Source organism: Genypterus blacodes, unplaced genomic scaffold (assembly GCF_046128005.1).
Source record: "Genypterus blacodes isolate CSIRO-AG114 ecotype Tasmania unplaced genomic scaffold, CSIRO-AGI_Gbla_v1 ptg000371l_1, whole genome shotgun sequence".
Lineage (NCBI taxonomy): Eukaryota > Metazoa > Chordata > Actinopteri > Ophidiiformes > Ophidiidae > Genypterus > Genypterus blacodes.
Window position 1 is genome coordinate 1481 of NW_027467153.1, and position 15229 is coordinate 16709.

The 15229-nt window shown below is 48.3% G+C and overlaps 3 protein-coding genes across 4 annotated transcripts; 2 read left to right on the plus strand and 1 right to left on the minus strand.

Annotated features, from left to right (window-relative positions):
- The first annotated feature begins 360 nt into the window (after positions 1-360).
- LOC142989108 (uncharacterized) lies at positions 361-4170 on the plus strand. 2 transcript variants are annotated; one of them, XM_076138505.1, is made up of 6 exons: positions 361-469; positions 994-1032; positions 1113-1505; positions 1749-1856; positions 1980-2070; positions 3151-4170. In XM_076138505.1, exons 2-6 carry the CDS (start codon positions 996-998, stop codon positions 3617-3619), a joined length of 1098 nt encoding a protein of 365 aa, XP_075994620.1. In that variant the 5' UTR covers positions 361-469; positions 994-995; the 3' UTR covers positions 3620-4170. The 2 variants fall into 2 exon arrangements, with proteins under 2 accessions (XP_075994620.1, XP_075994621.1); XM_076138506.1 differs by having other exon boundaries at positions 386-469; positions 991-1032.
- A 151-nt stretch (positions 4171-4321) lies between these two features.
- Positions 4322-12501, minus strand: rasl12 (RAS-like, family 12). Its single transcript, XM_076138507.1, has 5 exons — positions 11999-12501; positions 11272-11328; positions 10793-10866; positions 8167-8357; positions 4322-6793 (listed from the first exon to the last, which is right to left on the minus strand). The coding sequence occupies exons 1-5, from the start codon at positions 12105-12107 to the stop codon at positions 6451-6453; spliced, it is 774 nt and encodes a 257-aa protein (XP_075994622.1). The 5' UTR covers positions 12108-12501; the 3' UTR covers positions 4322-6450.
- An 857-nt stretch (positions 12502-13358) lies between these two features.
- Positions 13359-14867, plus strand: kbtbd13a (kelch repeat and BTB domain containing 13a). Its single transcript, XM_076138494.1, has one exon. It carries the CDS (start codon positions 13359-13361, stop codon positions 14865-14867), a length of 1509 nt encoding a protein of 502 aa, XP_075994609.1.
- Positions 14868-15229: the final 362 nt, after the last annotated feature.

Below are 15229 nucleotides of genomic sequence, written 5' to 3' on the forward strand. Positions count from 1 at the left end.
GACGTTACAGCGAGGTCGTCTAAACAGTAACCAAGCAACCGGGTCAAAGACCTGAACTTTGATTTAAAAGCTTTGGGATCATTTAGTGAGCAAGTCATAATTCAGATCTGTGTGTGTGTGTGTGTGTGTGTGTGTGTGTGTGTGAGAGGGACACGGCTGAACGCACAGATGTCTTATCACCTGGTGGTCACTGATTATGTACTCATGCCCACTCCAGAGAACACGCACGCACGCACGCACGCACGCACGCACGCACACACGCACGCGCGCACGCGCGCACGTGCACGCGCACGCGCATCCAGCCTCAGGGTGCAGTACTGTAAATGATCTTCTGACTCCTCCTTCATGAACTTTGGAAAGACAGTTTGATCGCAGACACACACACACGCACACACACACACATACACACACACCTATCCTCCCTTCTCATCTCATCATCTATCAGCCGAGGGATCATTATACACAGCAGGTATGTAACATTTTCGTTATTATAATTATGAGTCATTCTAAAGAAACAAAGCCTCACAGCGACGTCACAGCTGTGATGATGATTGGGTCTTATTTTACCTAATATGATATAATTAAGATCACTTAACTGACCTGAACATGTCACAGGGGGGTCAGTGTTTAGTTTTTATGCATCGTTTCATTTTTTGATTGATTCCTTATGAAAGCAGCGTTGGTAAATTGTTTCAAATTACAAGTCAGGGTTTCTCAACCTGTGGGCCGGACCCCAGATGGGGACGTTCCATGTGTTGGGTTTGAAAGCTAAGACTTTATGGTAGTGTGTGTGTGTATGTGTGTGTGTGTGTGTGTGTGTGTGTGTGTGTGTGTGTGTGCGGCTTTGCTCTGTTTGCTACGACAGCGATGATGTCATTGATTTACATTCATAGAAGAACCCAGAGGCACCAGTTGTTTTTTTGACATCTTGGACTTTTAAACTATGTTATTGTGTTATTGTTGTCGCCTTGGTAACACTCTCCTCCTCAGCAGACATGGCGGCCGTCTGGATGCTGCTGCTCCTCCTGCCAGGTAAACTTAGGCTTCACTCACCAGGAGCTGCTTCATGTTTGAGCTGAGTCCTAGTTTAATGAACCGCCGGTTGTCTGCAGGTTTGAGCGGCTTCATGATCCACAACGTGCACCGCAGCCTGTGTGTGCAGGACTCTCCAGACTCGGGCGTGGCTCTGCTGAGGACCTGTGACCTGGACTCGGAGCTGCAGCAGTGGCAGTGGAGCGACCAGGGGACGCTCAGGTGCGTCGCCTCCTCCAGGTGTTTGTCGGGCCGGGACGCCGGGCCGGTCCGGACGGAGGCGTGCCCGGAGGCGGAGGGCGCCTCTGCGGGGCTGGAGTGGGACTGCGACCGGGACAGGCTTATCAGCAAGAACACGTCGCTGCTGCTGGCTGTGCACAGAGGACGGCTGAGTCTGACTGATCTTAACCCTAAACCCAAACACGCCACATGGAGGTCACTGGACGAAGGAGACATCTGTCAGGAGAAGCTCAGTGCGTTAGTCTGATTATATGTTACAGATGAATGATGATACCCGTTTGTTACGTTGAGTTTTACAGTTAGTTAGTCAATTCATTTATATTGATCATGTTTATAAGTCAGCATTATCGATTGATCAGTCAGTTAATTTGTTGTTATTTCGTTCCAATCCAAGTGACAAGGCCTCTGTGTGTGTGTGTGTGTGTGTGTGTGTGTGTGTGTGTGTGTGTGTGTGTGTGTGTGTGTGTGTGTTCCAGGATCCAGAAGAGCGTCTGATGATGCTCAGGATTATGAGGATCAGAACCCGACCTCCATGACAGAGGAGCAGAGAGAGCTGCTCCTGTGGTTCTATCGCACAGAGGACTGTAAGTCTAACAGACCAACGTCCACAACATGCATTGTGTGCTGGTGTGTGTTGTTTGGGGTCTAAAGCGTGTAGTGTGTGTGTGTGTGTGTGTGTGTTCAACGAGCTCCTCTCTCTGTTTCAGCGACCATGTGGAAGTATGCGATGCTCGCTCTGGCCTTCGTCTGCCTGCTTGTTGGATTCCTGCTGCTAGGAATGGGCTGCATGGCCAACAAGTATGCACACACACACGCACACACACACACACACACACACACACACACACACACACACACACACACTCCAACCAGCACTCACCCTTGGTTTGATCTTCAGATTGAATTTAGTCACTTTAAAGAAAGGGCGACCATCCTCAAGGTCAAACAGAACGTATCAAACAGTATTTAAATTGCCGACTCACTCACAGAAACGCTGAACGCACCATCAGGGTTTAAGGTTTAAGGGCGTGTTTATGTCAGTGAGATGTTTATTCACCATGATCACATATCCTGCTTATTTTACAGTTTGTTATTTTACAATAAATAATTTCACAACTTGCATAATTTTGAATTAATTAATGATTAATTCAAACTTCTGCAAAGACATTTTTTTATTCCACTATTATTTATTTATACCATAACAATCGTTCAGTGACAGTGTGAAGTACTGAGCAACTTAGCTAAGAAATGAATAAAATCACACTGTACATTTATTTTAAATGAGTTTATTTGTAAATAATACAACAGCACAGTTTCGCTGCATTAGCCTAGCAATTGTGCGGCTACGCCCAGGTAGACCTGCTAGCTCACTACATAGCAGCAGTCTGTTTACAGTTGAAGTTAAATAGTTTCATCTCTTCACAGTGAGAAAACCTGACACGTCTCCTCGTCGGGTAAACAACAAAGCAAGGCTTGTTTGTAGCAGCAGTGCTACTTTGCAGCTAGCTAGGAATGCTGGCAGCTCTTAGTGTGGGGATACAAAGTAACACTGCCGTCCATCATCAAGTTCAGGATTCATTACTAAGGAAAGAAATGACCACAGAACGCCCAGATTCATTAGAACTGAACCTCAAAGAGCCGAATCATAATGTGGAATACTTTTAAACTATTCAGGAAATATGAAGACCAATTAAAAGAAAACTGAACAAACTCACTATGAAAGCTCATTAATTGATAAATCTTCATTCATATCCGTTGGGAATCATCTTAGTTCATCTGAACTCTGTTTTACTTCATAAAGTTCATCAGTCAGGGTTTTTGATGCCCATTGGCAGAACTTCAGTTTGATCTTAAATAAATGTAAATCTTCTCCTGCAGGAACAGAAAGAAGATCGCTAAGTATAAGGTGGCGGCTGCTCGGGCTCAGCGGAGCGAACTGGAGGAGCTGCATGTGGTGGAGGAGAGTAAAGTGGAGGTCGGCACGCCGACGCCGGCAGAAAGGCTGCTGAAGGCCTCGCCGTCCAACGGGGAGGCGGGGGAGCTGAGGCCAGGGAACATTGTGGTCACGTGGAAAAACGGAAACACATCCAGCCTGTATCCAGAGGCTGAGGCGGCAGAGGAGGAGGAGAACCAGGAGGAGGACAAGGAGGAGAAACAGGAGCAGAACCAGGAGGAGAACAAGGAGGAGAACCAAGAGGAGAACCAGGAGGAGAACCAGGAAGAGAGCCAGGAAGAGAGCCAGGAGGAGGAACAGGAGGAGAAACAGGAGGAGAACCTGGTGGAGAACCAGGAGGAGGCTTCACCTTCTAAGCTGGAGGCTCAACAAGCAGAGACGATGACAGGGTGAAGACGTCCATACAGATTATGAGAAACGGAATGATGCTGGGCTGAGTTGATGTGATGGAAGCTGGGCTGTGTCTGAGTTGCGTAACGTCACCTGGGCACCGCGGGTGAGGGAGGAGATCAGGGTTCATCAAATTCCATTGTTGTTGAAATTATGGCTCCACTCTTTGTTTCTTTTTCATTATTTAGTTGAATTGTTTCTACAGAGGAAGCTGGTTAAACCTCCAGGTCTTTCATGTTTCCTCTGGCTCATGTTTCAGTGTTATTGCTGGCTTTATGACATCACAGCGAGCTGCTGACGAGGCAGCACCTGTACTGTTCCAGACTTTAATGTATATCTGCTGTTTACAATAAGCTGAGTCCTCAGTGTTCTTCCTCACTTTATCTCTGAGACAGAGGATTACAAACTGTTGTTTTTACAAGTTTTATTTTTTAACATATTTAGAAATGTAACCATCTGTACTGCAAATGTCGACCCTGGAACTTCAACATGTTTCTTTTATTTCCTCATTGAAATAATTGAGAGTGCAAATAAAATAAATCTTCTTCCTTTCACTCAGCTGAGGTCAATCGTTTTTAGAGTATCAGGAGATGTTGCTGCAGGCGTTTGATTGGACCAGCAAAGGGGAACAGCGCCCTCACATGTTGGAAATGATGTCTTGCAAACCACAACATGCATAGATATTATATACAGCTTGCGTTATCTAGTCAGATTTTCGAAACCGATTAAATTCTTAGCGGCGTTGATAGATTAATCGATGATGATAAAACGATTATCGATTAATCATGAACATCCTGGGCCCAGACTGAAGTCTGCTCACCTGCTGGGTTCACTTGAAAGCAGACTGAGACCACAGATGTTCATGTTGATACCTGCCGACAAGACCTGAACCATCCAGAAGGTTCAGCAGTGATAGAGCCTGAAGAGCTCCACATTTACATTCTGCTTTCAATAATAAATTAGCATCGACCAAAGTTCTTGGTCTCTGGATGTGATGGAGAAATGGAGACGCAAACCCCAGACAGGTGTTCTGCAGCGTCTGCACTCAGTCCATCTATCAGCATCAACCTGAACGACATGCAGGTTATTGGATCTTTCACATTTTGACTCATATTTCTTGAGGCAAGTTGTCTTTCATTTGGATTCATTGTTTAAATGTCTGTCAGTGCCGTTTCCATCTGAACACCTGACATGTTCCGTCTCTGTGATGTGTGTGGCGTTAGCTTCTTCTCCTCTTCTGCCATGCGACTGAAATCCTTACAGCAGAGTGTTTTTGGAGGGAAGGAGTCGGGGCTATTTTGAAATGAGTCACCCCGAGCGTGCGAGGTGGTGCCGGCTAGATTGGGAGCAGCTCCGATCGGGCCGGGCCGAGCGGATAACACGCTGAGCTCTGGAGTCCTGTGGGCACGCAGAGATATTGCTTCAAATCTCAGAGGCTCAATTGGCAACAAGCAAAAGTGAAGCAGGAGGAGAGGCAGCCACATGTTCGGAGTCTGAGCGAGGACAGATTGCAGTCCCTCAGGTTTGCTCGGCAAAAATCGAATCCTAATCAAGAGCGACTCCGTAACCGTGTGATCCTTATGCATGACGTCATGGTCCTTCAGCCAGGAAACTGTCACCGTGATCATTATTCATCCCCACAGAGCTACAAGATCTTTGAGAGTCGCTCCACATTTGCCTGGTTTGTGTTTAGCGCGAGATGAGAAAACTCTTCTTCTTTGTGTTTAATGGCGCCACCTGAGTGTGCGGCCCAGATCAACCTTTGACTAAAACTGTGACGTCTCAGCGACATTAATGATGATGGTGTGACGGCATGATTGCGTGACGGCGTGACGGCGTGATGGTGTTCCTCATGCATCTCATACCTCAGTCCTGCTTTACTTTTCTTCTTCCTCCTCTTACAATCCCTGCACTCCTTTTTTTCAAGCTTTGTTTGCTCCATTGTTGGCGAGACTCCGCCTCCGTCCGGCTCAAATCCAATTTCCTTCTTTATCTTCGTCTCTCAAATTTCAATCCTTTCTCTAAACAGCAAGTGGTGTGATGGCGTTCCAGATACACAACAAAGACAAACAACACACAGCCAGGATGACACAAAGCATTTAGAAGAGCTCAACATATTATTTTTGAAATCTTCTGTTTGATTTTAATTTGAAAGTTTCATTTCAAGCCCCTCTTCTTTGTGACGTCTCTAACTTAGTTTCTCAAACCTCAGCACTTTGACGCGTGGCCAGGGTTTCTTGATGGACCTCTGCTGCCTCGCTCTGGTCTCCATACTTGTGAATGTCCTGCTGCTGCTGCTGCTGGTTGTTGTTGTTTCACGATGTTTCCTGGCCCGTGATGATGTCACAGTTTCCCTTCTGCACCAGAGTGGAACGTTCTTGGTCTCCAGGGGGAAAAGGTCATTGTTGGTTTGAGTTCGGTCACATTTGACAGTTTTGTCCTCGAATCGACTCGCAGACACAAATTCAGTATTTTCCAATACTGTCAGGGTCATTGATACGTGTGTGTGTGTGTGTGTGCGTGTGTGCGTGTGCGTGTGTGTGTGTGTGTGTGTCTGACTGTGTTCCTACATCAAACCAGTGCTGGTGAGTTAAGATGAGTAGATAGATGCAACAGGTCATTGATCACAGCCTCAGCATCAGCAGGGTCAATTCAACATGAGAAGTGAGCTCATCATGGACTCAGAGCCTCAGAGTGACGTCATGTTGATCTGCAGCTGTTTGTGTTTATGTTTACCTCTTGTGCGTTGTTCCACTTTATGTTCCACACTCGTGTTGGTGATCGCCTCCTGCTTGCCTCTCCTCCTGCCTCTCACGTGTGAGGGTCACAGGGGGTCAGAAGATCTTAAAGCCTTTGAGCAGGGTCAGCGTGGCCGCCCGGCGTTTGCTCTGGGCCCGGGACGTCTTGACGGTGACCAGCTTGGCGGTGGCGGGGGCCGGCAGCTCCTTGTAGCAGGGCATGGTGAAGGAGGGAGCGGAGGAGAGGCCCAGCATGGCTCGGTCCCCGCTGACGTACAGGGCCTGGGCCAGCCGCCCGCGCTCCCGGCCTCTCCTCGCCCTCCTCACCGCCTCGTGGAAGACGCGGCGCACAGAGGGGAAGTCCAGACAGGCCGACACCTCGTAGAAGGAGCAGTCGAAGCGGGAGGCGAGCGCCGAGCCGTCCGCCGTGCTCACCTGCCTGACGGGAGAACAGAACCCTCAGGACCGACTCAACGCCACACACCCAAACTGTCACTAACCTCCTGAGACCCAGACAGTCATTTTGTACTCATTTTTAATTTCTCCTTGCTATTAAGGATTAGTGAGGCTTATGCATTTATGCATTTCATAGATTGTAAGAGAACACAGAGCTGTAATTTTCCATTCCAATCACAAAGAGACCCAAAGGGACATTTAGACCACCAGGGGGCAGCGCAGGACATTTAGGCAAGAGGACCAGAGGTTTTATTTTAAGCACAATGGTGTAGGGAAGGAAAAATGTAACGTCATAACAGAATTCAGAGAGTTTGTTCCCTACTGTCTCTCTGTCGCCCTCTCTCTCCCTCTCTCTGTTTCTCCCTCTCTCTCTCTCCCCCCCTCTCTCTCTCTCTCTCTCTGTTTCTCCCTCTCTCTCTCTCTCCCCCTCTCTCTCCCTCTCCCCTCCCCCTCTCTCTCTCCCCCCCTCTCTCTCTCTCTCTCTCTCTCTCTCTGTTTCTCCCTCTCTCTCTCTCCCCCCCTCTCTCTCTCTCTCTCTCTCTGTTTCTCCCTCTCTCTCTCTCTCCCCCTCTCTCTCTCTCTCTCTCCCCCTCTCTCTCTCTCTCTCTCTCTCTCTCTCTCTCTCTGTTTCTCCCTCTCTCTCTCTCCCCCTCTCCCTCTCTCTCTCTCTGTTTCTCCCTCTCTCTCCCCCCCCCTCTCTCTATCTCTCTGTTTCTCCCTCCCCCTCTCTCTCTCCCCCTCTCTCTCTCTCTCTCTCTCTCTCTCTCTCTCCCTCCCTCTCTCTCTCTCTCTCCCTCTCTCTCTCTCTCTCTCTCTCTCTGTTTCTCCCTCTCTCTCTCTCTCCCCCTCTCTCTCTCTCTCTCTCCCCCTCTCTCTCTCTCTCTCTCTCTCTCTCTCTGTTTCTCCCTCTCTCTCTCTCTCCCCCTCTCTCTCTCTCTCTCTCTGTTTCTCCCTCTCTCTCTCCCCCCCCCCTCTCTCTATCTCTCTGTTTCTCCCTCCCCCTCTCTCTCCCCCCCTCTCTCTCTCTCTCTCTCTCTCCCTCCCTCTCTCTCTCTCTCCCTCTCTCTCTCTCTCACTCTCTCTCTGTTTCTCCCTCTCTCTCTCTCTCTCACTCTCTTTCTGGACTTGTGTTGTTTGTCCTCTGCCATATTCTTTCATCTCTCCTTCATTTATTCTCTCCGTCCTTTGTCTCTCTTGGCAGTACGAGCAGAGTGAATCTCTCTCTCTCTTCTTTTCCTCTCCAGGGTTTCTTCATTGTCTCTCACACATTAAGCCTTCTGGGTTCCAGGCCCGTAAAGCCTTCTGGGTGAATCTGACAGGGGGAGGTGAACTAAACAGGACTGGACTTAGACTCACCTGTATCTGTCCATGTCCAGTTTGTTGCCCAGCAGGATGATGGGAGTTCTGGGCGAGCGTGTTTTGTTGTGGAGGGCGAGCGTCTCCAGGTACCTCTGGCAACCATCGAAGCTCTGGCGGTTGTCGATGCTGTAGACCACCAGGAAGGCGTTGGCCCAGGTCAGGTAGCGCTCGGCGTTCACAGGACCCTCCTCCGGTTTGACACAAAGACAAAAGCATGTCACTTCCTGTTTCTGTGGTCAAGCTGAACTTAACTTCTCACTCTGAGACGATGCTCAGTTAATCTGACTTTGGTGATCTTTGTCAAAAGTTGAGGATTTGAGGATTTCTCATTTCTTTTATGTGATATTGTTTTTAGATTGAGTTTTTCTCCAGTAAACACAGACGACACGTCCAAAAGCCTCTCAGGTTGTTTTCACGCCTGCAGCTCTCAGTCTGTTTGCCTCCCACCCAAGCGTGTCTGTCCTCTGGGTTTGTTTGGTTTGGACAGACGAGAAAGGCTGCGGACCAAAACAAGCGAACCCTCAACCCTCTGTTAAACACGGGACAGACTTCAGTCCTTGAACCGGAGCCCGGACAGACGAGCGGCAAAACCCCTTTGATGTGGCGAAATGTCACTTTACTTGGAGGTTGTGTGTGTGTGTGTGTGTGTGTGTGTGTGTGTGTGTGTGTGTGTGTGTGTGTGTGTGTGTGTGTGTGTGTGTGCGTGTCAAGATGATGTTCCAACACATTTCATAGATTTTTCTCTCCCGGGTCCTTGGATACCGTTGCCCGGTAGAGACAGGGCTCCATCTCCAGGATCGTCTCATAAAAGCCAGAACACATAATGCCACTGAAACCAAACCGTCAAACATCTCTCCTACATGCCGGAAGCCCTGGAAGCACTCAGAAGAATAATTACACAGAGGCAGAGCTGCATGTTCCCGCTGCGTTCCAAAGCGTCCTGGTGATGCGACGCATGCGGAGGAAACACCGGGAGTCTAAAACGCAGAGCGAGCCGACATAAAAGCTCCATTAGTCCATCTGACCCCCAGCGACCCCCCAGAGCTTCTCTTGGCTCCATATTCAGGGTGTTGGACCCGCAGGGCTCGCTGGAGGGACGGGCTGCAGATAAAACGGCTCTGCCAGAGGGAATTGTTACATCTGGATACACACATTACACACTTTACAACCCGGGGGGGCTGAGCCTCCATTCTGACTGCAGTGGGATGCTGTATCTGTGGCTGAGCCTGAACTCAGCACCGCCCCGGCTGGACGGGTTTGTGGCTCTACTCTCCTATCCTCACATCTCTCTCTCTCTCTCTCTCTCTCTCTCTCTCTCTCTCTCTCTGCTCGCTGGCTGATTGTAAACTTGAATTGTTGTCACTTTATAAATATGTGTGTGTCTGTGTGCTGTGTCTGATGGGAGGAGGAGGAGGAGGAGGAGGAAGGTCCTCTCTGGATCAGTGTGTGATCTGGATTGACTGCTAGATTATGATCCTGTTAGGTAAATACGATACAGAGTCTAGACTCTCCAAAGCCTCAGTCTTCATATCTGAGTGAAATGAAACGATTGCAGCTTCTCATCTCGTCAGTAAGGTGCGGCTGCCTAATCTCTGTGGATTCATGTTTATATTTGTATTCTTTGCATTGCAATGAGTAAAGTTTGGATGGTGGAGGAACTTTTGTCAGTTTGTTATCAGAGAGAGAGAGACAGGAGGCTTTTGTGTTTCCTGGTACCTGAGTCGCTCTCTGCTGTTTGCCTGCAGGCTGAATCCTCTCCGTCCCCAGAGTCCCCAAACAGAAGCGGCGCCCCAGTTCTGTACCGCACTCTAACTATTTGAGGACGAGCGATAACGTAACCTAACGTACGCACACGCAGAGATTCAGAGTAAAGACCAACGCTACACAACAGTAGAGATGCTTGATGGTTCAGTGATGAGGATCAAGGATCAGCTGGTGGAAACAATTAAGAAATAAATAACACGTTTAGCTCGCGCTTACTATCCAATAACGAACACACTGAACTTTACAATCCAGTGTACTATATAAATATAAATGTAAATATATAAAAACGCTGGTTGAGTTTGAGCCTCAGAGCCTGTAGTATCTATGTTTCAACACTAGATGTCAGCCTTTCCTAAATCATGGTTTGTGTTTGGTTCTTCCTCATGTTGATGAAGGTGAAGGTGAGGGAGGCCTTACTGGGTCCTAGTGACAGACCTGCTGAGGCTGAGGGCCCATGAGATTTAATTTGCATCTATTCTGCAAACATTTGAAGTTGATTTTCACTTCCTGCTGCATCACCATGACCGCAGACTTCATGTTCTCTAACAGGTAAAACAGCTAAATCTCTTTTCCTGTTGAAGTGAAACCTGCTGAGGAGGAACCAGGCTGAAGTACAGACCAGTACATGTTCATGTTCATGTTCATGTACTCAGCAGCATGTAGGACTCAGACTACAGGCTGCTGTCTAACTCACTGAAACACAATTCTATTCATTCTATCTATTATAATTCTAATAAATATTTATATTTGATCAAATGTGTATGATGTGTCTCATAAAGTCTTATTTTCTCTTTGTCTAGATGATTATAGTGTGATCTTTGATCTTAGATGAAGATGTGTATGTCCATATGTGACTCACGTGGTCACACGTGTCCATGACTCGGACCAGGACCTGCTGCTGGTCCACCGTCTCCTCTGAGGAGTAGATGTCCTCTGTGGAAGCACCAAAGAACCAAACACATCAATCACATCAATCACATCAATCACATCAATTACATCAATCACATCAATCACATCAATCACATCCTCCAGTGGGATTAGAAGTCAAACAAAGTAACAAATCAATGCTTCATTCCAGTCCTTCAGTATATTTTGGGAGGATTTGTACTTATTTATATTATAGATTTATATTTCACTGTTACTTCATCACATTTCATATCATGTATAATCTATACAGAGATTTTGACAATTAAGTCAAAGTAGTTCAGCAGAAAAAGTCTCAATGTTAGAAGAGTGACGTCCCAGTGAACTTCATCTGTCGTTTTATCCAAACATACTTCTGATACTTCAGTGAACGTCAGCAGCTAGAATCCTTCATGATGAAGCAGCATAACTCACCCAGATGAGGGTCGTACTCACTGATGAATCGCTTTGTGAGGAACTTCACTGTGAGAGCTGCAGAACAAGAGAGCGCACACACGCACACACACACACACACACACACACACACACAGCTCAGTCTACAGTCTCGGAGGGCTGGGGGTCAATTGGGATCATGGGAAGCTCAGAAACACGTAAACATTCCCATCTTGTATCATCATCATCATCATCATCGTCGTCATCGTCATCAGCAGCAGCAGCAAGTCACGTCACAAGTGTTTGAGTTTTGAGTCTAAAGGAGTCAGAATGCCTGAGTGATCATGAGTGCATGTTTACCAGATGAGGGTCGGCTTGTGAGTCTGTTTACATTCTGTCAGCAGGAGAAACTCGACTGAGCACTTTCGTGTTTTTAACAGAAGAGTTATTTCCTCAGCAGCACCATCAGACGCTCATCAGATCAAAGTTACTATATTTAATATTTTAAATGAGAAATGCTTTTTTTAAATCAGATTTTCAGATTGACCATAAATGACCTCGCTTTATTTTTTATAAATAATTCCGCTTTATTTCTAAACTGTATTCAGTGAAAGAATCAAACCTGTAAGAAACGTTTGAAACATAAATGTTAAGAGATTAAAAGTCTGTTTATGTTCCAGTGAGTTTCATAGACTAAAGTAATCATTCACCAGTAAAACTCCATGATGTCATCATAGACTGATGAATGTATTGAAGCTGTGTGTCTCACCTGATTTCCCGGCGCCCATGAGCCCGAGCAGGACCAGGTTACACTGAGCCGGGTTCTTCTCCGCAGACAAAGGCTTTGCTTTCCCAAACATGGCCGACATGTTTCTCATCCATCCAAACCTTCAGATCCTCCTCAGCCTCTGCAGGTCCCAACAGTACTGCGAGAGCCTCATCAACCAAGAGAAGTGGACGAGCAAACTGCAGGAAGAGGCTGCGGTGAGGGAAGACATGATGCCTCTGCCCTCAGGACGCAAACGGAACTCCTTCTTCACGTCCAAGTAAAAACATGGAATCCTACAGATGATGACTGATCTCTGCTGCTGGATAAACACGGAGAGAGGAAATGTGGCTTGTGTGCAACTGATGCACACACACACACACACAAACACACACAAACACACAAAATGACACACACACACACACACACACACACACACACACACACACACACACACACACACACACACACACACACGCACACACACACACACACACACACACAAACACACATCTCCATTTTAGGGAAGAAAACGTGCAGCACATCAGAGCGGCAGAGCGTGAAGGATGAAGGAGAGAGCTTCATCTTAAAGACACACACCAGCAACTCAGCCAACTGTCAGGGAGTGGACACACAGACTTTGTCTCTGTGTTTGTTCCTGTTGTGTCTGTGTGTAGATGTTCTCCTCCTCCTCAGCTCTGTAGGTCTCTAATGGACCCTCATGGATCCATGTTGTTGTTTCTTCTACAGCACAAAGAGAGAAGTTCTGCCCTCCACAATAAAAGCTCAACTTATCTCCTGGAGTCACGAATAGATCTGCACCAGGAAGTTACTATAGAATAGAATATGACAACATAAAGAATAACTGAATGAAGTCCATAACATTCTTCATAGCTTTAGATTTGACCAAACCTCATATTTGTGGATCAAACTAATGTTCTTGTACCAACAAAGTGCAGGATACTAATCTTCCTTGTATCAAAGGGTTCAGTGATATGTGACCCAGGGGAAGAATCTATTGTTAAAGTTTGTCTTCTCCCACTGCCCAAGGACAAATGTCCAGCTGTCCTCAAACCGTCAGCCGCAGACAAAGCGCAACATTACCCATCAGTCGGCTGAGCGCAGCACCGCCGTGCAGCGTCTCCTCTTTCAGCGAGGCAAAGCGCTTTCTCCTCTGGCGGCGTGTCATCATAATGTACCTCAGTGTGTCACACGTCTGGCTGCTATGTATAGAGTCTGAACTCACACGGTGACAACAAACGCTCCTAACTCTGTCAGCTCCCGTCTGCTCCGCACGGGAATCATTCCTGCTCACTGCCAATATGTGCTGCTTCCCTGCTGTGTTCCTACGCATGAGACAAGGATGAAGATCTACAGCGACGCTATGATGGAGTCCAGCAGCTGTCCAGACTCGGGCCAGGAGCCGGGACGCTGCACGCCACTGGACAGCCTGAGGGTGAACGTACAGGGCCACGTTTTTGAGGTGGATAAAGCTCTTCTCGCTCATAACTGCGAGTACTTCAGGGCTCTTTTCCAGTCGGGAATGCGGGAATGCCAACAGGAGGAGATCCACCTGCGCTGCGTAGGGATCCTGGGCTTCCTCGTCATGCTGCGTGTGCTGGACGGGGAGCGGCCCGTGCTTGACGAGGACCAAATAGTGGGAGCCATCGAGTGCGCGGCCTTCCTCCAGGTCCCGGCGCTCGTGAAGCACTTGATTGACATTGTGAATTCTGACAACTGCTTGCTGATGTACCACACGGCGGCCACGTACGGCGCCTGGGAACTCTCTCACAGTACGGCTCTGTTCATCAGGGACATGTACGCCGACCTGCGGGAGGACGTCCACGCTTTGCCTCACAAACTGGTGGAGTACGTGGAATCTCTCATCCCCAGCAGCTACATGGCGGTGTGCAGCCACTCGCCCTCCACTGAGCTGCTGCAGGACTTCCAGAGGACGGTCTGCTACCTGGACGAAGACAACAAGGAGTGGAAGGTCCTGACGCATTTACCCATAAGCAGTAGCACCACAATGGCCGGCGTCGCTGTCCTGGACAACAAACTCTACATCGTCGGTGGCGTTCACGACGTGAGTAAGAAGGTAGTAGAGACGGGTTTCTGTTACAACCCGGCCAGCGACACCTGGTCCACCTTCTGTGGTCCGCAGCAGCTACGCTACAACTTCACCCTCATAGGCCACGAGGGCTGCCTGTACGCCATCGGGGGCGAGCAAGAGTTGAAGGCCATGTCATCCGTCGAGAGGTACACAGTCTCCAACAGAAGCTGGAGTTTCCTGTCTCACCTCCCCAGCCCCGCTGCTTCGGTGGCTTCGGCCAAAACCATGAGTCGGATCTTTGTCTGTCTGTGGAAGGGCAAGGGGGCGACCGATATCCACGAGTACGTGCCCGAGAAGGACCAGTGGACTCTGGTCACCACGTTGGTGCGAGAGCAGAGCTACGGTCTGTGTATGGTGGCGCACAAGGACAGTTTGTACGTGATGCGCAATGGACCGTGCAATGACTTCCTGCTGTGCTTGATGGACTGTTACAACCTGAGCTCGTGCCAGTGGACGAAGGTGCCGGGCCAGTACCTGAACAGCAAGGGGTCCCTGCTCACTGCGGTGGTCAGAGGAGACTCGGTGTTCACCCTCAACCGCAAGGTGACCACAGAGTACAGCATAGAAGACTACAAATGGAGAACCAAGTGTGAGACGGCGGGCTTTGGGAGAATCGGAACCATATACACGTTTCTGATGAGGCTGCCAAAGACCGCCGCCTCCACCACAGGGAGGCCTCAGGACCACACTCTGGCCCGGGGCTTTGAGGGCCTCCTGGACGGTCCAAGGTTGTCCGTCCAATGCTTCGATAATGTGTAAAGGCGAGTGCAACCCACCTGCAGGAGGCGCTGTGCCTTTAGAAGGGATTTAACAGTTTTTCAAAGTTGGATCATTTTTGGGGCGATCCACATACAAAGTCTGGGGTGGAGCCGTGTGGACTGTGACTCTCACTGGATCAGGACTCACGTGTTTTGCTGTATTATTCCATTTCTTTTGTCTCTTCATCATTTCTTTCTCACGTGTTACAGCCTCTCTTAGATTCATGTGACTTTTGACCCTAAAACCTCTTCATGTTTTCATGGATCTCTATCCCATAGTCACTTCCGGTTTGCCTTCTCACATAAGTCAGCTGCAGGCGTCTTGTCAGTTCTGTGAGGGCATCCAGGAGATACGTTGAGCTT